Here is a 26,095-nt window from a genome sequence, read left to right as displayed (position 1 = left end):
CCACAATCCCATGACCTCTGCTTCTGTCATCATATCGCCTCTGACTCTGACACTCCTGCCTTCCTCTCATAAGGACTGCTGTGATTCGCCTAGGCCCATCTGGATAATCCAAGATAAACTCCCCTCTCCCAAGGGCCTTAACTTAATCATGTCTGCACAGCCCTTTTGCTATTTAAGGTAACATATTCACAAGTCATGAGGTTTGGGGGATTAGGACATGGACATCTTTGCAGGACCATTATTCTGCCTACCACCACACCTTCTATTGTACTGAATATTCTTAAGTAAATGAAGAAGGCTCAGATCTGGAGAGCATATTGGGTAGAAATCTCTTTACACACCTATTAACTATTCTTGTTTTTTTCAGAGAATAAAGCAGCTGCTATTTCTCTTTTTCAAATGGAAAGGCTGGACCAGAGAAGTTAGGCAGTTTTACAAAGTTGCACAATTCATTAATGGCAAAGCTACTTTAGAATTTGGCTGGGGTTTTTTGCGGTACACGGGCCTCTCACTGTTGTGGCCTCTCCCGTTGCGGAGCACAGGCTCCAGACGCGCAAGCTCAGCGGCCATGGCTCACGAGCCTAGCCGCTCCGCGGACTATGGGATCTTCCCGGACTGGGCCACGAACCCGTGTTCCCTGCATCGGCAGGTGGACTCTCAACCACTGCGCCACCAGGGAAGCCCGAATTTGGCTGTTTTAACATCTGAAGCACATGCCACTGAGCGCTGCTGCTGGGCAAGCAGAGGGCTCTCTAGGGAGTTTACATCCAAGTTGAAGCAAACAGCTTAACTCACAAAATGCCCTTTTTCTTACCCTAAAATTAAGATGTTCAAAAATGGGATATTATGTTCCAATAAGTCAATGCCTGAATGTCTTTAGAAACAGAAATTTGACCTTTGGGGGTAAAAAGCTGGATCCTTGGATCTACCAGTAATTCAGTAAGTTTTTCCATAGGCATATTCCTTAACCTTTTGAGAAAAGTAAGGGTTTCTAGGAGGTGACCTGGCTGGCTCCTTTGAGCTCTGACAGTCCACATTCCATGGAGTGCTCTGATCTCAATTCTGTGTGAAGGAGGTTGGTTGTACATCAAAGGACACTGCATTTTAAGAACCCCATGAATGGAAGGGTCCTTCTTATCTAGAGATATTATTTGAGTACTATAAAAGCATAGGCCGTTTTTGAAATGCTTAAAGGATCAAAATTTTAAGTGTTGTTCTCTTACTAAGGTTGAAACATTTGCTATTGGGGAATTTATCTGAATAATGCATTCACTCCTTAGAGGAGAGACACTATCATAGATGAAGTATATTTTTCTGATGTTTGGAATTCAAATTCTAAAGAGGTCTATTAAAATGGGGGAACAATCTGTGAGGCTCTAATGTTAGCATTTATCAAGATGGTAATTGTAGAATTATCTTTTTTATGTTTTCACTGGAATTATTTTTTTCTTCAAAAGGGTTTTCTTTTTATATCCAGCTAAATTCTGTCCACCTGTCTCTACCCACCGTCTCTCCTCCTGCTATATGCTAAAAGCAGACTCCTTGGTGTACATTCCTTGCCATCGTTAAATGTTGTCAGTGCAGTGGTTTTGGCCTAGATCTCAGGACCAAACAGCTAGAATAAAACAAGACACCAAATGCTGAGAACACAGTGACAGAAAAGATGGCTCCTCACCTCTCTTATAAACACACGGTGTTGGCGAAGAAAGGGGAGTACGTGAGGAAAAGGAGGAAAAGCCAGGAGTAGGCAGAGTGCCAGAGGTGGGAGGTCAAGTCTCCCTGAGGGGTCTACTCTGACGAGTAAGGGCAAGGAACAGGAATGCAGGTGGCAGTGCCTCCAGTGGCCCCGGGGATCAAAGCAGAGACCCAGCACCAAGCAGGGGGGAGAGGAGTTAACTGTGATTCACCACATTGTCAAGAATTCAGCCAACAGATCTGGCTTCAAGGCAGCCTCCAGACCCAGTGGGCCATAGAGTGTTTTCTGGGGGACAGAAGCCCAGTTATGTGAGCTCCAAGACATGGCAGTGTCTGGAGAGAAGATTCTGCCATGGAAGGACCATTTCCACGTCACCCTCCTGGTGGGAATCCAGCCCATAGTTGTTGATATTATTGGGGGCAACTTGAAGACTGCAGCAGTGGGTCTGCTGGTTGAAGTCTGCTGTGCATACAGCAGGGCTTGGACAGTCAGGACCACCTGAAGCACCCTTTCCCCCCTCACACTGTTCCCACTGGCTGAGCCCAGCATCTTCCTTACACCAAGGCCGTCAACTGTTGGAGCAGAGGCCATAGACCAGCACTGAGATGTACTTTTCTAATTGTAAGCGTTCTCTGTTCTCCCACATCACCATTTCTTCATGTGCTTACTTTCACATTTATTGCTTTGTACCTGGCACTATAGCTTTATATATACTTTTTATTTCCCTACTATAAATTTGCTTCTCAAAGAAATTCTAGATTTACTGAGTCATTGTGATTTTATTCTCTAGAACATATTTGACTCACTTAAGTTTTCTGCCCCACTATTGCTTTGTTTAACAAATGGCTTAAGTTTACTAACAAGATAAAGTAACACTATTTTCCTTTATGTTGTCCTTCTCACAGGCTGTGGTTTTTAAGTCCTGTTTTCTTAATTCTAATAAGTAAATATTCCTTTACCTTCCCCATTTTGTAGTCTGTAATAATAATCCTTTTACATAGTTTATGCTTGAAGATGTCCACACATATACAGATATATGCATATGTATATTACACACACACACATCTGCATGCTAGAATTAAATATTTTACCTTTCAAAGTCATGATTATGCAGAGATTTTAAAGATGTGGGAAATGCCCCTTCTCTAATGTTAGGTAAACAGAAGACTGAATTTTATAAACCAAGAACAGAAAGAAAACATCTGTAGCTGTGAAGAAATCTGGACAAAGTGTACCAGGTGAAATTATAAGTGAAATGATATGCATTTGTAATTTTCTTCTTTATAACTTTTCTGTATTTTCCATATTCTTCTACGAACATAGGTGGCATATAATTTTAGATATCATCTCCCCACCTGAATATGAGACTTTTGTGGTATATTCTCATCCATGTGCACTCACACCCTCTGGAACTCACTCCATTTTGGGGAGAGTGGTACCCCCAGGCAGAGGCAGCAGATTTCCTCTCCATGATGGGCACACACCTTCCTTCCACTGACATGTTTTAGCTCCATTCAGAGAATACATGAATTGACTGCTCCATCTGCAATCGTCAAGTGTGAATTACATGCCCAATTTAATAGCAAAAAAGTTAAGCTATCTTAAAAGAAGGAAACAGTAAAGGCAAAAATGTTTACATTTTTATTCTCACCCCAGGCACATGGGCAAGATCCAGACAATATAACAAAATAGAATTGTAACGTCTGTTTAAAGTTGAAAATTGTGCAATTTGATTTCATTTTATGCAATTACATTTCATTTTAAATAATAGAATTAAACACTAAGAAGACTAACTCATTAAAGAAATTTAGATTTACTACTTAATTAGTAAATCTGTAGGGAAATAAAAGCACCACAGCATGCTGACTCCGCAAGTACAAACAGAGTTTTGGGTCACACAGCCTGTGGGGCACGTGCCATTAGGGGCTCTGCATTCTTGTCCGGATCCCTTAATATCCATGCCTCACTTTCTTACCTTGAAACTAGGGTGATAATAGCAATACATTGTGCTATTCTAATTAGATATGTTAATGCAGGTGAAACACTTAACACAGTCCCTAGCCCAGACCAGCAACTCTTATGATCAGCACTGTTTTAGTCATTGGTGATAGTGGTAGTGGATGGTGGTATTATTATTTGGAAGACCAGACTTGGATTAAAAACAATAAGAAAGTTGCTATCATAACACAATTTTGCTTACTCTATAGTTTCATGACATCAGTCCAGTACACAATAATTATAGCCAGCTTCTGGTCGAAACTTGGACTGTGTATTTATTCCACACTTATATATATATATATATATATGTGTATATATATATATATATTTTTTTTTTTTTTTTTTGCGGTATGCGGGCCTCCCACTGTTGTGGCCTCTCCCGTTGCGGAGCACAGGCTCCAGACGCGCAGGCCCAGCGGCCATGGCTCACGGGCCCAGCCGCTCCGCGGCATGTGGGATCTTCCCAGACCTGGGCACGAACCCGTGTCCCCTGCATCGGCAGGCGGACTCTCAACTACTGCGCCACCAGGGAAGCCCCACACTTATATTTTTGAGCTTATAAATTATTTTAGAACATACATATATTTTCAGCCTTGTCAAGGGAAGTTTTTTTTATTACTGTGGGTAAGTGATGGGAGAATAAAAGAATAAATTATCTTTAAAGGCATCTCAAATTGCTTTACAAGCGGTAATGTATGTACAGACACTCACCAAGCCACAGAACTCCTGAGTAGATTTGATTTAAACCTTATTTCTAAATGATATTCATCAACAATGCAATCCTATGTAATTTGGTGGGACAGTTTAGACAATTTCATAAAAGATAGTAATTAAAATAATGAGTGGAGTGCTTAATAAGGCTTTCAAAACGTGGTGTCCAGTAAATAGCCAGAGCCGGTGAGTCATTGAAAGGTCCCCATCTCTTGTTTTTCAGCTTGACCATCTCAGCAGAGTGCCCAATGCAGCTTGAAGACTTCCCAATGGATGCTCATGCCTGCCCTCTGAAATTTGGCAGCTGTAAGTTTTTTTCACAAGTAAGAATCATGGATATATTTTGAGGGTTATGTCCCCCAAAGACAGAGAAGCATTTATGTTCTATATGTGAGTAAGAATGAGATGAGCTGCAGTCTGCTTGGGAAGTCTGGAGAGTATGGTGGGACACACACCAGGCTGGTTTCCTTGCTTGTAACTGAGAACGCAAGTGGAGGCACTTGCCTGTTAGGGTATGCTCCTCGGGAAGCAGTACCCTACCCCTAGACCTGCACCAGGCAATTCTTTCTTGTCTTCACTTCTCAGATTGCAGGTCACCTGCTCCAACAGCCCTTAATGACCCAATTTCGGTTACCCACCTGATAACTCCTTATTGCATGGTAGTTATTGCTATGTTGAGTCACTTCTCAGATGTCCCATATGAACATTTGATTATTTATATGTGGGTTATTTAATTTTTAAACAGTTTGGGGATTTTCCTGTTATCTTTCTGTTACTGATTTCTGGTTTAATTCCATTAGAGTCAGAGGACACCCTCCGTATGGTTTCAACTTTCTTTACATTTATGGGGGTTTATTTCATGACTCAGAATAGGATTCATTTTGATATTTGTTCTGTGAACACTTGAAAGTCATGTGTACTTTGCAGTTGCTTGGTGGAATGCTCTACAAGTATTGATTAAATCCTGTTGATTATGGTGTTGTGAGTTCTATATTGTTTGCTGATTTTCTGTCTTCATCAATTGTTGAGAAAGAGGTGCTGAAGTCTCTGACTGTAATTGTGCAGTTGACTGTTTCTACTTTCAATTCAGTGGGTTTTTTGTTTCATGTATTTCTCAGCTGTTATTTGGTGTATACACATTCAGGATTATAATTTCTTGTGGATGAATTAACCCTTTGTGATTGCATAATGTTCATATCTGTCTCTGGTAATTTTCTTTGCTTTGAATTCTACTTTACCTGAAATCCACATGACCACTCTTTCTTTCTTTTGATTAATATTTGAATGATGTATATATTTCCATATGTTTACTCTAAGCATCATTACGTTAAAATGAGCTTCTTGCAGATGGTGTATAGTTGGGTCATATTTTTTAATTCACTTTGCCAGTCTGTATTTTCAATTGGTGTATTTTCATAATTTACATTTTATGGAACTATTGGTATGTTATGACTTAAGTTTGCCATTTTATTTGATTTTTTGGTCTTCCATTCTCTATGTTTTCCATTTCTCTATTTTCTTTTTCCTGACTCCCTGTGGGTTAGCTGAACATTTATTATGATTCCATTTTTATTTATTTACAGTGTTTTTGTGTATATCTTATTGTACATCTTTTATTTTATTTATTTATTTTTGTCTGCGTTGGGTCTTTGTTGCTGTGCACGGGCTTTTCTCTAGTTGCGGCAAGTGGGGGCTACTCTTCGTTGCGGTGCACAGGCTTCTCATTGCAGTGGCTTCTCTTGTTGTGGACCACAGGCTCTAGGTGCACAGGCTTCAGTAGTTGTGGCACATGGGCTCAGGAGTTGTGGCTCACGGGCTCTAGAGCGCAGGCTCAGTAGTTGTGGTGCACGGGCTTAGTTGCCCTGCAGCATGTGGAATCTTAGTTCCCTGACCAGGGATCAAACCCACGTCCCCTGCATTGTAACAGATTCTTTACCACTGGACCACCAGGGAAGTCCCAAGCCATTCTTTTAGGATAGACTGCTGGCAATAAATTCTCTTAGTTTTTCTTCATCTGAAAATACCTTGATTTCTCCCTTCATACCTGAAGAACATTTTTAATGAATATAAGATCCTGTTCTGACAGTTCTTGCGGCATTTGAAAAATGTGTTACTTTGCTGTTACTTCCATGATTTCTGATGAGGAATCTGCTATAATTCAAACCATATTTTCTTTATAGGTGAGATATCTTTTCTCTCTCTCTTTTTTTTTTTTTTTTTTTGCAGTACGCAGGCCTCTCACTGTTGTGGCCTCTCCCGTTGTGGAGCACAGGCTCCAGATGCACAGGCTCAGCAGCCATGGCTCACGGGCCTAGCCGCTCCGCGGCATGTGGGATCTTCCCAGACTGGGGCACGAACCCGTGTCCCCTGCATCGGCAGGCGGACTCTCAACCACTGCGCCACCAGGGAAGCCCTCTTTTCTCTCTTGTTGCTTTCAAGGTTTTTTCTTTGACTTTAGTTTCAGAAGTTTGACTATGATGTGTATTAGTGTGGATTTCTTTGGGTTTACTGATTTGGGATTTACTCCACTTCTTGAATCTATAGATTTTGGTCAAATTTAGGACGTTTGACTAGTTATTACTTTGAATACTTTTTCTGCCCCATCCTCTTTCTCTTTTTCTCTCCTGACTCAAATGACATGAATATTAGATCTTTTGTTGTATTCCCACAAGTACTGAGGCTCTTTTCACTTTTTTTTCTATTACATCTGTGTATGGTCACAGGCCCCTCCAGATGGCTGTTCCCTTGTTCTCTGTATATCCCTTGCCTGACCAGTGCCTACTTCACCTACACCCTACTCATATGACTGACCTACATACCTGCCCCAGGTCCCAGCTAATGACTGTTCTAGCTTTAGGTAAGAACTCTCCACTCTGCTTATCAAAGGGGTGGTGAGGGACAGACCCCTCTGCTGGTTTCCCTGGTAACCAATGAGGTAACCTGATATAATTTCCCCCTATAACTGGCAATCTCTCCTTCCACCCTGGGAGCAAAGACGGCCTCATGTCCTGCCTGCCATCCGCCAAATATGGTGGGGTGTCACTCCAGGACCTTGCTTCAGAGGTGTAAGTTCCCCCATCCATTAAACCATTGATGTTTCTGTCACTGGCTGTTTCTTCAGTCTTAAGGATGGGCAAGTAGAGGCCTTGTAGACCTGCAGGGTGCAGCCCAACAATCCGTTTTTCAGATCACTTAATTTTGATTGTTCTATCTTTAATTTTACTGATCCTTTCTTTTGTCCCCTTCATCTTTCTGATGAACTCATTTACTGAGCATCTTATTATGGTTATTGTTTTCTTTAATTTTATGTGTCAACTTGACTGGGCCACAGGATGACCAGATATTTGGTCAAACCTTATTGTAGGCATGCATGTGAGGATATTTTTGGATAAGATTAGCATTTAAATTGGTTGACTGAGTAAAGCAGATTGTCCTCCCTAATGTGGATCGGCCTCATTCAATCAGTTGAAGACCTGGATAGAACAGAAGGGCTGACCTTCCCATGGGTAAGAGGAAACTCCTCCTGCCTGATTGCCTTGAGCAGGCAATGTTGGTCTTTTCCTTCCATGAAAACTGAAACAGCTCTTCTTGGGTCTCCAGCCTAACAATTCTCAGACTGGAACTACACCATCTGTTCTCCTGGGCTTCAGCTTGCTGATTGCAGATCTTGGGACTTCTCAGCTCCCATTATTGTATGAGACAATGCCTTATAATAAACCATGTATGTATGTGTGTGTGTGTGTCTCTCTCTCTATATATATGTATATACGTCTATATATGTAAATATATGTATATATGTCTATATATAGAGAGAGAGAGACACACACACACATACACATATATGTATATATATCCTATTGTTTCTGTTTCTCTGGAGAACCCTGACTAATACAGATTTTGGTTATGAGATGTGAGTGCTACTGTAGCAAATACCTGGAAATGTGGATGTGGCTTTAGAACTGGGTAATGGATAGAGGCTGGAGACTTTTGTGGTGCATGTTAGAAAAAGCCAAGATTGCTATGTAGGGACGGTTGGGTGAAACATGGATGTTAAAGGAGATACTGGTAAGGGCTCAGAAAGAAAAAAGAGAGCTAGAGAGAAACCTTTCTTCTTCTTAGAGAATACCCAAAGAATCATGAACAAAATGCTGGTTGAAACTTGGATGTTAAAGGTCTTCTGGTGAGGTCTCAGACAGAAATGTGGGACAGATTATTGGAAAGTGGAGGAAAGCTGCTGCTTGTTATGAACTGGCAAAGCACTTGACTACAATGTGTTCCAGTGTTTTGTGGAAGGTAGACCTTGTGAACAATGAAATTGATTATTTAGTTGAGAAGATTTCTAAGGAAAGTGCTGGAGGAGTGGCTTGGCTCCTCTTGACAGCTTAATAGTAAAATGTGAAAGGCAAGAGCTGAATTAAAGAAGGAATTGTTAAGACAAAAAATGAAAAAAAAAACCCCAGAACTTAAAGATTTGGAAAATTCTCATACTCATATTGCAAAAAAAGAGGAAGTTTCTTCAGGAGAGAACACCAAATAAAAAGGTTACCCGTGGTGTTATTGGCCATCTCAACAGAAGGCAGGTAGAAAGACCCCAAAGGCAATTCAGAGACCATCAGGGCTGCCAGTCCCACCCCAGGTGCTGAGTGCACAGGCCCAGGGGACCAGATGGCCTCTAATTGGGCTTCAAAGGGCAGAGCTGCCACCTAGCAGAGCCCTGGGTGCCACGCCTTGCAGGGCAATGGGCATGAGGCTGCTGCCTCAGAACATTGAACCAAGGAGAATTATTCTCAAGCCTTAAGATCTAACGGAACTCGCCCTGCTAGGTTTTGGACTTGCTTGGGACTTGTCACTCCTTATTTCCTTCCACATTCTCCCTTTTGGAACGGGAATGTCTATCCTATACCCATCCCACCATCGTATTTTGGAAGCAAATAACTTGTTTCACAAGTTCACAGCTGGAGAGGAATTTTGCCTCAGGATGAATTGAGTCTAGGTGATATTTAGATGAGACTTTTGACCTTAGATGCTAGAGTTGATGCTTGGAATGAGTTAAGACTTTGGGGATACTGGGATGAAATGAATGTATTTTGCATGTGAGAAGGACATGAATTTTGTGGGGCCAGTGGTAGAACACTATGGACTGATTATGTACCCCCAAAATTCATATTTTGAAACCCTAATCTCTATTGTTACTGTATTTGAACATAGAGCCTTTGTAATTAAAGTTAATTGAAGTCATAAAGGTAGAACCCTCATCTGATAGGATTGATGCCTTTATAAGCAAAGGAAGAGAGAAATCTCTCTCTGTCTCCACATGCATGCAATGAAGAAAGGCCATGTGAGAACACAGCGAGAAGGCAGCCCTCTGTAAGCCAAGACAAGAGTCTTCACCAGAAATTGAATCTAATAACATCTTGATCTTGGACTTTCCAGCCTCCAGAACTGTGAGAAAATAAATTTTGATTGTTTAAGCCAATCAGTCTATGGTATTTTGTTATGGTAGCCCAAGCAGACCAACACAAGTGCTAAAACTTCTCTTTGGTGTTTCTTTCTCTCTTCTGTTTCTTTGCTGAGACTTTCTATTTTTTCACTTGTTTCAGGCATGTTTGTAATTGGTTGTTGCAACATCTTATGGTGGCTGCTTCAAAAATTCTTTTTTTAAAAGAATTTTTAAAAAGTAATTTTTTAAAAGGTAATTCTGACATCTCTGTCATATTTTCTTTGGCACCTATTGATTTTTTTAAAAAATTCAGTTTGATCTTCCTGGTTGTTGTTAGGACACATGTTTTTTTATTGGAACCTGGACATTTTGTGCATTATGTTATGACAATCTGGATTTTACTGAAACCTTCTGTTTTAGCTAGATTTTTAAAACCACTGCTCTGGCAGGGAAAGGTGCAGCACAGCCTCATTACTGCCAGGTGGGCTTCCCTTCAGCCTCCAGTGACACAGGGATGACTGGGCTCTTGCTCCTGCTGGGTGGACACAGGACTCCGAGCTCTATACAGGTCTTCACTGACACCATGTGGGGGAGGGTGGACTTGGGGTGGCAGGAGTCTGAGCCTCCGCTAAACTTCCCGTGATGCAGCCCCAGCAAGGAGCAGGAGGACATGCTCCTACTGATTAGGGTGGGAGTCCAGGCTCCCCACTTGGCCTCTAGCCCACTACAGAGAATTGGCATCAGTGCTGCCCAGCAAGGATGAAAGCCCTGCTCCCTCGTGTTGGACCTTTGCTGATACCTGCTGAGTGTGAAAGCCTAGGCTCTCCACTCTCTTTGCTGGCCTGGGGTGGGGTAGGGCAACATCTTTTCGGTGGTATTTGACTGGAGTTGGGTGATATTTTCTGTCTTTATAGGCTGACCCTTTCCTGCTCCTTTCATGTGGTGTCCAGAGTTAATAGTTGTTACCTACTAACAGCAACTCAGCCATTACTGGCAAGGAACTTCCTTCAATTCTGAGGGTTTCCTTTTATATTGCTTCTATAATTCCAAAGGGATTTGGGGGATTAGGAGAAATAAGTATGTGTGATGAGCCAAAAATTAAGTTGGATGGGAATAATTCATTTTTTTCAAACTATGATCTTCAAACGCCATGGAGAGATAAAACATACATTTATTTTGGGGAAGTAGTATAATGGAAAGGGACTCTCACTAGGATTTATTTAAACCACTTACTGCCATCAGATAGCTGTGCACATCAGTAGTTGGGACAAAGCCTTCAAAAGATCCCTAGGGCACCTCACTTGGGAATCACTGATTCATGTCTCTAAGAGGAAAATGAGTTGTGTAACTTAAAATTATGCTACTCTTTGTACCTGAAAATTATGCTCTTCATTTGATCAAAGGTAAAAACACTAAAAGTCAAAGACTGTTATTTTTTCATCATTAGTTAAATAAATTCAAGTCAATGTGATATTCAGATTTAATGGCAATGGTGTGCAGGGCAGGAGCACAAAAGCAATTTTTGGTGAAAAAAAGTATGTGAGCTTTTAACCCTTCTTCATATCATCTCATATTCAACAACTCACCAGCTGCAGTTATATCGTTTATCATATTCAAAGCTAAAATATGCATCTGATAGGATCTTTTCATTTCAACATTCAACCGAACAAAACAACATCAATTTATATATATATATGTATATATATATACATATATAAATTTATTCATTTCTTGAACTCCATAGAGAGAGAAAACCAATATAACCATTTCTTCAACTCAGTAGAGGTATTGAACTCTCATGCCAAATTTCTTTTTATCTGCCTGATATTTGAAGACTGGTTTGAAATAGATGAGATCGCTTATTTATATTTGCTCTTATTATCTTTACTATGATATACAAGGCAGTTTAAAAGATTTTCCTGATATATCATGTTTGCATACAATTGATCAAGAGCTAGAAAACTGCATAAACTTCACCTTTCCTCAGCTTGTATGGTTTCAGCTCAGGACTTAATAGGTTTAAGAGAAGAAATGCTATTCAATGAAGTGTTTTTCTTACTTGTCTTTCATCTTTTGGATTTACTAAAAATAGCTGCTTGGCCAAGTAGTTCACTTCTACCATCAGCATCAGAGCCTGCAGAGGCTAAATGTGATAGTATAATGAGTTTCAAATTACCCAATCCAACAGTTCTCTGCTATTAGGAGACAAAGCAATGCAAACAGTCGTCATTATTCTAACGAGCCACATGCTCTGGCTTCTCTAATGCAGAGCTGGATTAACAGACATTTCTGTTATTGCTATCTCCTCTCTCAAGAATTCAAACAGTTGTTGAAATTAGCCCTGGCTTATAGATGGATACTTCCCAGTACATAAGGAAACTCCTTAAATATAATGGCATGGCTTACATTTGGAAGCAAATGCTTAAACAAATCAAGACCATTTAGAAAAGAAAAAAAAAACAATTTTTTGTTAATTTTATTTGTGAAATCGTGCCTTAAGTATTAGATTAAGTCATGAGAAAACATCTGGATTCATGAAAATATATTCTATATTAGACATGGACACTGTTTTGGTGGATCTCCAGTAGAGAGAATTTCAGACCGTCGGGGGTAGATGTCACGGGAGTAACCTGTCAGCACATTCAGATATGTGGGATTACAACTCCGCTCCTGCCTTGCTCATGCCCAATACGAAGAGACTCAGCTCACCTGTTGGTGGTCTAGAGCGCAGGTTTCGGAGTGCCTGATGTGAGGTCTTAGAAATACATTGAAGTTTTGTCTGTGTTGTGCGTTAGTTACCCTTGATTACTATCTAACAGCTATGTCGGGTGTGCTCTGCCCTCAGCACTCTGCTAGGTGCAGTGAGAAAAAGAAGCTTGACCGGTGCTCAAGGAGCTGATGATGGACATGTTAGATAATCAGGTTAAAACCCTTGTGAAACTGAAGGCCATTTGGGGAACCTCCTCATGTGGGTCATATTTTGAACTGAGCCTGGAAGGATTTGGATAGAAGAAGGCATAATGGAAATAAGGACAAAACACAAATGACAGGTGATCAGTTAGTGGAGGACACCCTTTGGGGAAGTGACAGGACAGTGTTACAACCCAGATAGGAAGGGCCTTAAATCCCAAAGTGTAAAAGTAGTAGGCAGAGCAGTGATGTTGTGGAGTAAGGGATGTGCTGAAATCACTAGTTTGGAAGTGAAACCAAGCACTTGGAATGCCATGAAGCAGTAGAAGTGATGAGAGCGGAGAGCAGGGTGGTGGCTGGTGTGACAAGTGGATTTTGAGATGGACTCTGGGCGTGTGTATAAGAGTCAAAGATGGCATCATGATTTTAAGACCAGGTGACTTGGAAAATACTATTTTCTATGAGAAATTGGAAGTAATTGGAAGGAGCTGCTGATTTGAATGTATAAAAAGCTAATCAGTTTATGAGAGTGTAAGAAAGTGCGTGGAGGGATTTCCTCCTCATACTCCTGGCCTTTGACCTGCCTCTCACTCTTCTTCACAAAGGAAGCAGCTTTTCTGCTGGGAGGGTGACAGTCCTTTGTCCTTCTTTCCTGATTTGGTCCCATTTAAGTCTATAGACACAGAGAGCACGGTCTCTTGACTCTCCCTCAGACCAGCCGGGACAGTGACCCCAAGTAATTTTACAAGGACCTGACTGTGGGGTGGTGATGGGCCATGTGACTAGCAAATCCCAGGCTTCCAGTGTCGCTTCCTGGGTAACAGGGCAGCCGTGTTATCTGTTCATCTCCATCTGCAGAGAGCTGCACTCACTTCCCAGTTGATTCTGGGCAAGGAAAGTGGCCTGGCAAAGCCCCACTGATCTAATTGTTACCTGCTTAATTGAAAGCAGGGATATTGGTTGTGCAATAGGCCATTAGAAATAACGTAACCGCAGACATTTATATTTTACAAATTTTCTAATTTAGATTATGGAATCAATGTGTCAGGTATTGACTTGGTTTTCAGCTCAAGAGACTGAGACTCGGTACCATTGAGGATGGGCAGGTCACGCAGGTGATGGGTGGTGAGGTCACCTGGGGAAGGTACTCAGCCCGTTCCCACCTCCAGTTTTAGAAGAGGGAGGAAGGCTGAGGACATGGGTGTCAGAGAACTCAAATCCTGTACGTTTTGCAAATCACCAAAATTCCAATTACATCCTAACCTGCATTTCTTCTAACGCCAAAGGCAGTGAATGCACAGAGTAAAAGAGGTTTCCTCACTGGTTACTGGCAGTTCCTGGGTGTCCAAGCAGCCTGTCAGATAAGACTAACCAGTGGTCCTCACACACTGGGTTTGCTTTTGACAGACAATTAGAAAGTGAATTCGTGTAGAAAGATCTTCTCATAAGACTGGATTTGATACCAAGCAAAACTTCTTTCCAACCTATGGCTATGTTTCTTATAGCTACTATTTATTTATAACTGTGTGTCAGGCATGTGCTAAATACTTGACATTCATGAATACACTTTACCCTTAAGCACCCCTAGCTGTTTCCCTCAATCTGCAGATGAGGAAGTAGAGCTTTGAGTGTAAAGAGGTTGTCGAAGATCATCCCAATAGTGAAGGTCAGACATGTTTCTCTTGTTGTTAGGCAAAAACTCATCGCTTCTAAAAGGCCTTGGAAATAAGGGGTTGATGTGCCATTGTGGCCTTTTATTCAGGATTTGCAGGGCCAGAAGTGGACAGACAGGAAGTGTTAACCCAGGGACAGAGCTGCTCTGAAAGCAGTGATGAATTCCCAAGTTAGTTGTGGATGAAAATGTTTCAAACCTTCTTGCCTGGCTCCGCTGATGTGTGGTTGGAGGAAGGCAAGCATTATGTTTCTGGAGCTCTAAATCATGACAGATGATGGCAACATGGCAAACTTGATGGCCTTCTTTACTGTCGTCCCCAGGTAAGAGATGGGCTGCCACACCTCTGACACACAGAGAATTTAGTGTTGCTAAACGCCCAAGCAGAAAGGCACATGAGTGCCTCATTTATTCCCATCCTTAATTTGATGGCAGGGCAGAACTCACGGTGTTGAACTGACGTGCTGGAGGCTGCGCTGCCTCTCGTTGCTGCTGTTATCAATGCCATTAACATCATCAATATCAATAGGCCATTTAATACTTACAGTTTAAAAAACCAGAGGATATGAATTATTAATATACATTGTAGGTGACATTCATACATCACTCTGTGATTTCAAGTAACTTTTATCTAGTTATAATTATTATTTTATTGGGTCCTTATTGTAAGATAAGTATTATTATCCACCCCCACCCCACCCCCCACCAACAATGGAGAAAGAGGCTTGGAGGACTGGTGCCCAGCGAGCCTGCAGGTAACAGAACCAACCTCTCCCCAGCCACTGATCCCTGCAGGACAGACACACTTCCCTGGTCAGTGCTCCTCTTAGTCCCAGAGCTCAAGGACAGCCACCCCCAGTCCCACTGAGGAGAGTGATGCCCAGCCTGCAGTCAGGACCGTGTCCCCGGCAGTCCAGTCTGCACTCCCACCTCTGTGCCTCCACCACTGTACAGGTCCCACCTGCATCCCCACATTCTCAGTCGACGTCCCTCCAGGCCACCCGAGGGGTCACCTGCCCCACTCTCCCAAATGCCTCATTCGTCCCGAATGTTCTCCCTCTTCAGTGTGTTGCCAGCTCTTTGCCCTCTTTCCCGTCTTCCTTGAGGATGCTGGGCACTGAGTAGGTAGCTCCACAGGGGACGGGGAAGGGGAGAGGGGAAGCATAGTTTTCTGTGCTCCGTACTCTTTTATTTTTTTCTATTTCTTTTTTTATTGAGGTATAATTGACATATAACATTATTTCAGGTGTACAACATAATGAATTTTTTAACATAGTTTTACATCTTTATTGGAGTATAATTGCTTTACAATGGTGTGTTAGTTTCTGCTGTATAACAAAGTGATACAAAGTGATTCAGTTATACATATACATATGTTCCCGTATGTCTTCCCTCTTGTGTCTCCTTCCCTCCCACCTTCCCTATCCCACCCCTCTAGGTGGTCACAAAACACCGAGTTGATCTCCCTGTGCTATGCGGCTGCTTCCCTCTAGCTATCTATTTTACGTTTGGTAGTGTATATATGTCCGTGCCACTCTCTCACTTTGTCACAGCTTACCCGTCCCCCTCCCAATATCCTCAAGTTCATTCTCTAGTAGGTCTGCCCTACTAGATGTTTATTCCCATCTTGCCCCTAGGTTCTTCATGACCATTTTCTTTTTCTTTTTAGATTCCATATATATGTGTCAGCATATGGTATTTCTCGTTTTCTTTCTGACTTACCTCACTCTCTATGACAGACTCTAGGTCCATCCACCTCACTACAAATAACTAAATTTCGTTTCTTTTTATGGCTGAGTAATATTCCATTGTATATATGTGCCACATCTCCTTTATCCATTCATCCGATGATGGACACTTAGGTTGTTTCCATCTTCTGGCTATTGTAAATAGAGCTGCAATGAACATTTTGGTACATGACTCTTTTTCAATTATGGTTTTCTCAGGGTATACGCCCAGTAGTGGGATTGCTGGGTCATATGGTAGTTCTATTTATAGTTTTTTAAGAAACCTCCATACTGTGCTCCATAGTGGCTGTATCAATTCACATTCTCACCAGCACTGCAAGAGTGTTCTTTCTCCACACCCTCTCCAGCATTTATTGTTTCTAGATTTTTTGATGATGGCCATTCTGACTGGTGTGAGATGATATCTCATTGTAGTTTTGATTTGCATTTCTCTAATGATTAATGATGTTGAGCGTTCTTTCCTGCGTTTGTTGGCAATCTGTATATCTTCTTTGGAGAAATGTCTATTTAGGTTTTCTGCCCATTTTTGGATTGGGTTGTTTGTTTTTTTGTTATTGAGCTGCATGAGCTGCTTTTAAATTTTGGAGATTAATCTTTTGTCAGTTGCTTCATTTGCAAATATTTTCTCCCATTCTGAGGGTTGTCTTTTGGTCTTGTTTTGGTTTCCTTGGCTTTGCAAAAGCTTTGAAGTTTCATTAGGTCCCATTTGTTTATTTTTGTTTTTATTTCCATTTCTCTAGCAGGTGGGTCAGAAAGGATCTTGCTCTGATTTATATCATAGACTGTTCTGCCTATGTTTAACTCTAAGACTTTGATAGTGTCTGGCCTTACATTTAGCTCTTTAATCCATTTTGAGCTTATTTTTGTGTATAGTGTTAAGGAGTGTTCTAATCTTATACTTTTACATGTACCTGTCCAGATTTCCCAGCACCACTTATTGAAGAGGCTGTCCTTGCTCCTCTGTACATTCCTGCATCCTTTATCAAAGATAAGGTGACAATATGTGCGTGGGTTTATCTCTAGGCTTTCTATCCTGTTCCATTGATCTATCTTTCTCTTTTTGTGCCAGTACCATACTGTCTTGATTACTGTAGCTTTTTATAATAGTGTGAAGTCAGGGAGCCTGATTCCTCCAGCTCCGTTTTTCATTGTCAAGATTCCTTAGGCTATTCGGGGTCTTTTGTGTTTCATACAAATTGTGAAACTTTTTGCTCTAGTTCTGTGAAAAATGCCAGTGGTAGTTTGATAGGGATTGCATTGAATCTGTAGATTGCTTTGGGTAGTAGAGTCATTTTCACAATGTTGATTCTTCCAATCCAAGATCATGGTATATATCTCCATCTATTTGTATCATCTTTAATTTCTTTCATCAGTGTCTTATAACTTTCTGCCTACAGGTCTTTTGTCTCCTTAGGTAGGTTTATTCCTAGATATTTTATTCTTTTTGTTGCAGTGGTAAATGGGAGTGTTTTCTTGATTTCACTTTCAGATTTTTCATCATTAGTGTATAGGAATGCCAGAGATTTCTGTGCATTAATTTTGTATTCTGCTACTTTACCAAATTCATTGATTAGCTCTAGTAGTTTTCTGGGAGCATCTTTAGGATTCTGTATGTATACTATCATGTCATCTGCAAACAGTGACAGCTTTACTTCTTCTTTGCCGATTTGGATTCCTTTTATTTCCTTTTCTTCTCTGATTGCTGTGGCTAAAATTCCAAAACTAAGTTGAATAAGAGTGGTGAGAGTGGGCAACCTTGTCTTCCTCCTGATCTCAGTGGAAATGCTTTCATTTTTTCACGATTGAGGACGATGTTGGCTGTGGGTTTGTCATATATGGCCTTTATTATGTTGAGGAAAGTTCCCTCTATGCCTACTTTCTGGAGGGTTTGAATGGGTGTTGAATTTTGTCAAAAGCTTTCTCTGCATCTATTGAGATGATCATATGGTTTTTGTCCTTCAATTTGTTATTATGGTGTATCACATTGATTGATTTGCATATATTGAAGAATCCTTGCATTCCTGGAATAAACCCTACTTGATCATGGTGTATGATCCTTTCAATTACTGTTGGATTCTGTTTGCAAGTATTTTGTTGAGGATTTTTGCATCTATGTTCATCAGTGATATTGGCCTGTAGTTATATTTCTTTGTGACATCCTTGTCTGGTCTTGGTATCAGGGTGATGGTGGCCTCGAAGAATGAATTTGGGAGTGTTCCTCCCTCTGCTATATTCTGGAAGAGTTTGAGAAGGATAGGTGTTAGCTCTTCTCTAAATGTTTGATAGAATTCGCCTGTGAAGCCATCTGGTCCTGGGCTTTTGTTTGTTGGAAGATTTTTAATCATAGTTTCAATTTCAGTGCTTGTGATTGGTCTGTTCATATTTTCTATTTCTTCCTGATTCAGTCTTGGCAGGTTGTGCATTTCTAAGAATTTGTCCATTTCTTCCAGGTTGTCCATTTTATTGGCATAGAGTTGCTTGTAGTAATCTCTCATGATCTTTTGTATTTCTGCAGTGTCAGTTGTTACTTCTCCTTTTTCATTTCTAATTCTATTGATTTGAGTACTCTCCATTATTTTCTTGATGACTCTGGCTAATTGTTTATCAATTTTGTTTATCTTCTCAAAGAACCAGCTTTTAGTTTTATTGATCTTTGTTATCATTTCCTTAATTTCTTTTTCATTTATTTCTGATCTGATCTTTATGATTTCTTTCCTTCTTCTAACTTTGGGCTTCTTTTGTTCTTCTTTCTCTAATTGCTTTAGGTGCAAGGTTAAGTTGTTTATTTGAGATGTTTCCTGTTTCTTAAGGTAGGATTGTATTGCTATAGACTTCCCTCTTAGAACTGCTTTTGCTGCATCCCATAGGTTTTGGGTCATCGTGTCTCCATTGTCATTTGTTTCTAGGTATTTTTTTATTTCCTCTTTGATTTCTTCAGTGATCACTTCGTTATTAAGTCGTGTATTATCTAGCCTCCATGTATTTTTATTTTTTACAGATCTTTTCCTGTATTTGATACCTAGTCTCATAGCGTTGTGTTCGGAAAAGATACTTGATACAATTTCAATTTTCTTAAATTTACCAAGGCTTGATTTGTGACCCAAGATACGATCTATCCTGGAGAATGTTCCATGAGCACTTGAGAAAAAAGTGTATTCTGTTGTTTTTGGATGGAATGTCCTATAAATATCAACTAAGTCTATCCTGTTTAATGTATCATTTAAAGCTTGTGTTTCCTTATTTATTTTCATTTTGGATGATCTGTGCATTGGTGAAAGTGGGGTGTTAAAGTCCCCTACTATGAATGTGTTACTGTCGATTTCCCCTTTTATGGCTGTTAGTATTTTCCTTATGTATTGCGGTGCTCCTATTTTGGGTGCATAAATTTTAACAACTGTTATATCTTCTTCTTGAATCGATCCCTTGATCATTATGTAGTGTCCTTCTTTGCCTCTTCTAATAGTCTTTATTTTAAAGTCTATTTTGTCTGATATGAGAATTGCTACTCCAGCTGTCTTTTGGTTTCCATTTGCATGGAAGATCTTTTTCCATCCCCTCACTTTCAGTCTGTATGTGTCTCTAGGTCTGAAGTGGGTCTCTTGTAGACAGCAGATATATGGGTCTTGTTTTTGTATCCATTCAGCCAATCTGTGTCTTTTGGTGGGAGCATTTAATCCATTTATATTTAAGGTAATTATCGATTTGTATGTTCCTATTTCCCATTTTCTTAATTTTCCCTTCTCTTGCCTAGAGAAGATCCTTCAGCATTTGTTGTAAAGCTGGTTTGGTGGCACTGAACTCTCTCAGCTTTTACTTGTCTGTAAAGGTTTTAATTTCTCCATCAAATCTGAATGAGATCCTTGCTGGTTAGAGTAATCTTGGTTGTAAGTTTTTCTCTTTCATCAATTTAAATATGTCCTGCCAGTCCCTTCTGGCTTGCAGAGTTTCTGCTGAAAGATCAGCTGTTAACCTTATAGGGATTCACTTGTGTGTTATTTGCTGTTTTTCCCTTGCTGCTTTTAATGTGTTTTCTTTGTATTTAATTTTTGACAGTTTGATTAATTTGTGTCTTGGTGTGTTTCACCTTGGATTTATCCTGTATGGGATCTCTGTGCTCCCTGGACTTGATTAACTATTTCCTTTCCCATATTGGGGAAGTTTTCAACTATAATCTCTTCAAATATTTTCTCAGTCCCTTTCTTTTGCTCTTCTTCTTCTGGAACCCCTATAATTCGAATGTTGGTGCGTTTAATATTGTCCCAGAGGTCTCTGAGACTGTCCTCAGTTCTTTTCATTCTTTTTTCTTTATTCTGCTCTGCAGTAGTTATTTCCACTATTTTATCTTCCAGGTCACTTATCCGTTCTTCTGCCTCAGTTATTCTGCTATTGATTGCTTCTAGAGCATTTTTAATTTCATTTATTGTTTTGTTCTTCATTGCTTGTTTCTTCTTTAGTTCTCCTAGGTCCTTGTTAAATGTTTTTTGCATTTTTTCTATTCTATTTCCAAGATTTTGGATCATATTTACTATCCTTATTCTGAATTCTTTTTCAGGTAGACTGCCTATTTCCTCTTCATTTGTTAGGTCTGGTGGGTTTTATCTTACTCCTTCATTTGCTGTTTGGTTTTCTGTCTTCTCAATTTGCTTATCTTACTGTGTTTGGGGTCTCCTTTTTGCAGGATGCAGGTTCGTATTTCCCATTGTTTTTGGTGTCTGCCCCCAGTGGCTAAAGTTGGTTTAGTGGTTTGTGTAGGCTTCCTGGTGGAGGGGTCTAGTGCCTGTGTTCTGGTGGATGAGGCTGGATCTTGTGTATCTGGTGGGTAGGTCCACATCTGGTGGTGTGTTTTAGGGTGTCTGTGGACTTATTTTAGGCATCCTCTCTGCTAATGGGTGGGGTTGTGTTCCTGTCTTGCTAGTTGTTTGGCATAGGGTGTCCAGCACTGTAGTCTGCTCGTCGTTGAGTGAAGCTTGGTGTTGGTGTTGAGATTGATATCTCTGGGAGATTTTCGCTGTTTGATATTACGTGGAGCTGGGAGGTCTCTTGTGGACCAGTGTCCTGAAATTGGCCCTCCCACCTAAGAGGCACAGCACTGACTCCTGGCTGCAGCACCAAAAGCCTTTCATCCATGCGGCTCAGAATAAAAGGGAGAAAAAGTCGAAAGAAAGAAAGAAAGAGTATAAAAGAAAATAAAATAATATAAAATAAAGTTATTAAAGTAAAAAATATTTATTAAGGAAAAATAATTTTTTAAAATAAAAGCAAAACAAAACAAAAAAAAGTGGATGGATAGAACCCTAGGACAAATGGTGAAAGCAAAGCTATACAGACAAAATCTCACACAGAAGCATACACATACACACTCACAAAAAGAGGTAAAGGGGAAAAAATAATAAATCTTGCTCTCAAAGTCCACCTCCTCAATTTGGGATGATTGATTGTCTATTCAGGTATTCCACAGATGCATGGTACATCAAGTTGATTGTGGAGATTTAATCCGCTGCTCCTGAGGGTGCTGGGAGAGATTCCCCTTTCTCTTCTTTGTTCGCACAGCTCCCGGGGCTCAGCTTTGGATTTGGCCCCGCCTGTGCGTGTAGGTCACCGGAGAGGGTCTGTTCTTCGCTCAGATAGGACGGGGTTAAAGGAGCAGCTGCTTCGGGGACTCTGGCTCACTCAGGCCGGGGGGAGGGAGGGGCATGATGAGGAGTGAGCCTGCGCCGGCAGAGGCCAGCGTGACGTTGCACCAGCCTGAGGTGCACTGTGCGTTCTCCCGGGGAAGTTGTCCCTGGATCCCAGGACCCTGGCAGTGGCAGGCTGCACAGGCTCCCCATAAGGGAGGTGTGGATAGTGACCTGTGCTCGCACACAGGTTTCTTAGTGGCGGCAGCAGCAGCCTTAGCATCTCATGCCCGTCTCTGGGGTCCACGCTTTTAGCCGCAGCTCGTGCCAGTCTCTGGAGCTCCTTTAAGCAGCGCTCTTAATCCCCTCTCCTCGCACACCAGGAAACAAAGAGGGAAGAAAAAGTCTCTTGCCTCTTCGGCAGCTCCAGACTTTTCCCCGGACTCCCTCCCGGCTAGCCATGGTGCACTAACCCCCCTGCAGGCTGTGTTCACGCAGCCAACCCCAGTCCTCTCCCTGTGCTCCCACCGAAGCCCGAGCCTCAGCTCGCAGCCCGGCCTGCCTCCTCAGCTGAGCAGTCAAGCCTCTCAGGCTAGTGAGTGCTGGTCGGCACCGATCCTCTGTGCGGGAATCTCTCCACTTTGCCCTCTGCACCCCTGTTGTTGTGCTCTCCTCCGTGGCCCCGAAGCTTCTCCTCTCCGCCACCCGCAGTCTCGCCCGCGAAGGGGCTTCCTAGTGTGTGGAAACCTTTCCTCCTTCACAGCTCCCTCCCACTGGTGCAGGTCCCGTCCTTACTCTTATGTCTCTTTATTCTTTTTTCTTTTGCCCTACCCAGGTACTTGGGATGTTTCTTGCCTTTTGGTAGGTCTGAGGTCTTCTGCCAGCGTTCAGTAGGTGTTCTGTAGGAGTTGTTCCATGTGTAGATGTATTTCTGATGTATATGTGGGGAGGAAGGTGATCTCCGCGTCTTACTCTTCCGCCATCTTCCCCTGGCCTCCCCCATACTCTCTTTAGATACATGTCTGTGCTCCCAGTCTTTTCTGACTCTCAGAACTGCCCTGGTCACTGAGACCTATTGCCCCAAGGTTTGAGCTTCTTTTTCTTTTTGAGCTTTGAGATTCACGTTTCCCAACCCACTCACATCTTCCAGGGGTTATGGGGGCCCCCTTAACTCTTTTGACCAGGGTACAGACTCACAGCCCACGTGTGGATTGGGACTGCAGTGGGGGTTGTTAGTGGGACATTGGCAGCCCTCCTCACTGCAAATGTAGCCGGGAAGGGGGAGGCCAGCTTCACAGTGCAGCAGCTCTGCCTGCTATGAGGCAGAGGAGCTGGGGGAAGATGCAGGACAGTGGCACAGGACAACAGGAGCACAAGCTGCCTGAGCCAGTCTGGGGACTGCCAGGAGATGCTGCCTCATCACCATGTACCGTCCACTCCATACTCACAGCCCCAGCTAGAATCCAGTGTAGCCACTCTGCTCAAGTCCATGTCTCAGTACCACGGCCCTTCAATATTCAGGGTCCTGTAGCATCTAAATAATAGGAAGATAGAAATCTCATGTCTTTTATGGGCAACTCAGGGCACCATCCAAGTCTCAGCATATGCCTGGTGGTGTCTGTGACCAGACACTTAGAAAGCAGCTTGCCAGGGTGGAGCACATCATCAGGCCTCACCTCCCTCATCCCCAGCCATGTTCCCCCAGTAGAGAAGGACATTACGGCAGAATGCACTGTGTTGGGTAGCTCCAGTGCTGTCCATGTGAAATCAACACTTCTGTAATACCTGAAACTTGGAAATGGAAGGTCATGCTAATTTAAAAAAAACATGACAAGAACAGTCAACCTCCACCTGCTGTGTAAGTCAAGTGTAGCATCCATGTTATTCCACTGACTGCTGTAGCTGGTCTACTCTATTTACGTCCTTCTATTTCATGTCTTACTAATATGCAGATGAACATTGGAATCATGTCACTAATTCTCAGGGTTCTGACCACCCCCTCGCCAAGCAGCCTTCTGATAAGTTGGGATCCCATATGGCTTTGCTCAGAGACAGGATACACTGGTTATTGGAACCATGTTGAGTAACACACATCTGGAGGGAGAATGTCTAGCACAAGAAAAAAAGTGATACAACTTCACTGAAAGATATTTCAACCTAGAAGACTACTTTGTGTTGCTCTCAGCTCATACATTAGCAGTCAGAAATGCTCTGTGACTGAGAATGCCTGGGGTGCTCATCTGGGCCCATACTACCCATGGCGGTCCCTCAGACATTCCCTGACCAGAGGCAACGCTGAGGCTGGACTGGCCTTTGTGGTTCCTATGACAGTTGCAAGGCATTCTCAGCAACAACCACCAGGGAACTTTGAAAAAACAAGGCTTATTACTCAGAGCTCTCAGAGGGTACACAGCACGCCCAGGGCCACACAGCACTGACACGGGTAAGGGAGAGAGAAAGAGCGCAGACCCAGGGCTCTACCCTTATTGGGGTCCAGGGTGGGGTGATTAGGGTTTCACCAGTTCAATCTTTATTGGTAAATTTAAAACATAAGAACAGGAATTAGGCACTCTAACTAGGGAAAAGTGGGGTCATCAAATGACCAGTTATCTAGGTCACCTTGGGCTTTCTAGAAGGGGAACTGCATGGGTGGACCTGCCCTTTATCTAGTAGTGTAGCTGGGAATATGCCTATGTGAGGTGGATGCCTTTTAAATAGTTGTGTCGGCAATGGAAAGCTTAATGCCACGCACTTACATTACAATCAAAAAGGTTTACTGTCAGGCACTTTCACTCCAAAGACCTAAATACACATCAAGTCTGTGATAAAAAGACTCAATACCGTAAGATGTCATGTGTCCCCAATCTGTAATCTATAGACCCAATTCATGTCCAACATAAATTTCATCAGAGTATTTTTGGGAAAGCCTGATGAGCGGATTCTAACATGTATATGGATGAGCAGAGGACCAAGAACAGCCAGGGCCCCATGAAGAAGAAAAGCTGGCACCTCGCCCTTCCAGCTGTTCTTGTCTAGAATTCTAAAGTCTGTGTAGTTAAGACAGGGGAGGTTGAAACTGGAGTAGAAAAAAGGAGCAGAACAGAGAATCCCGCAAGAGAGAGCCCATGCCTGATGGAGACCTTACTTGTCAGAACAGGCCCTGCAAGTATGTGGGTGGGAGGAACAGCTTAATGATTTCGGTGGCAGCACCAAAAACCACATGGAGAAGATCTGATTGGATACTTATGTAGGAAAATACATACAGAAGTCAACTGTCTGTGATCAAGGCCCTAATGGTTAAAGATGGAGCATTCCAGCTTTGATACTACATGTGTAACATCAGGAAGGCCTCCGAAATAAGATGCAGAAAGATTAAAAGGCTGATAAATTTGACTAACTTAACATACCATTTATCAAAAAATTTTTTAAAAAATGAACAAAGTGAAATAGCCACAAACTTGAAGAAGACATTTGCAACACATGGAGCAAAAAAAATATGTATATCAGAATATATTTGAAAACATGAATCAAATGAGTAAAAAGCAGAAAACAGATTTCACAAAGAAAACATAGGCAAGGCAAAAAAAAGCCCCTTTGTTTAGTGATGTCTGCCCAGAAGGTACAACTACAAAGCAAACAATGCAATGATTATCATAAAGTTCAGAATACCACCTGTGGGGAGAAAGTGAGCCTTTGGTGAGTCGTGCGTGGAGGGCCTAGAAGGTTCTGACGTTTTCCTCTGTGCTAAGCTCAATGTTTGCTACATACATGCTTGTTTTATTATTTTCCAAGTGTTATGTGTACTCTTTTGCACATAAAGCAAGAATAAGGAAGTGATGTGCACTAGCAAAGAAACTCCCACACCTAGTGGGAACACGGCTCATTACTAACGTGACCTCTTCTGGCTCCTTCTGTGGAGACCTCATCACACGTGTAGTCCTGCTTGTCTGCCTCAGCAGTGGCCACACCAGGAGCCCATTCGCAGTGCCGGGCACCAGCCCTGCCTGTTGGAGTCCCGGAGCCTGCTGTCCTGCTTAGGGATGCCTTCCCTGCCAGCCTATCCCATCTCCTGAGACGTCTGCAGAGGCCTCCCTGTGAAGGTGCATGGGTTCTGTTCCATCTGGAGTTGGCGTCAGGCTGTGAGCCAAGCACACAGCCTTGTGCAGAAGGCATTGGGTGCTGTGTGTGGCAGCTGGGAAGATGCACAGGTTTGTACTACAGAGCGGGTGTGCAGGTTTACCTTCAGGGCCCTTAAGAGCCATGGGGAACACTTGAGCTCCCCTGTTCCTTAAAGCCAACTTTTCC

The 26,095-nt window shown here is 42.1% G+C and overlaps 1 protein-coding gene across 3 annotated transcripts in view; it reads left to right on the top strand.

The window, feature by feature from the left end:
- Window positions 1–26,095, top strand: part of GABRA5 (gamma-aminobutyric acid type A receptor subunit alpha5) — a 102,856-nt gene that overhangs the window by 55,824 nt on the left and 20,937 nt on the right. For all 3 annotated transcript variants that reach the window (XM_032623039.1, XM_032623041.1, XM_032623040.1), the window contains one exon: window positions 4,629–4,711. In XM_032623039.1, coding sequence (XP_032478930.1) covers window positions 4,629–4,711 — 83 coding nt within the window. The remainder of the gene's footprint in view (window positions 1–4,628; window positions 4,712–26,095) is intronic.

Source organism: Phocoena sinus, chromosome 2 (genome assembly GCF_008692025.1).
Source record: "Phocoena sinus isolate mPhoSin1 chromosome 2, mPhoSin1.pri, whole genome shotgun sequence".
Lineage (NCBI taxonomy): Eukaryota > Metazoa > Chordata > Mammalia > Artiodactyla > Phocoenidae > Phocoena > Phocoena sinus.
This window is presented reverse-complemented; position numbering and strand designations above follow the sequence as displayed.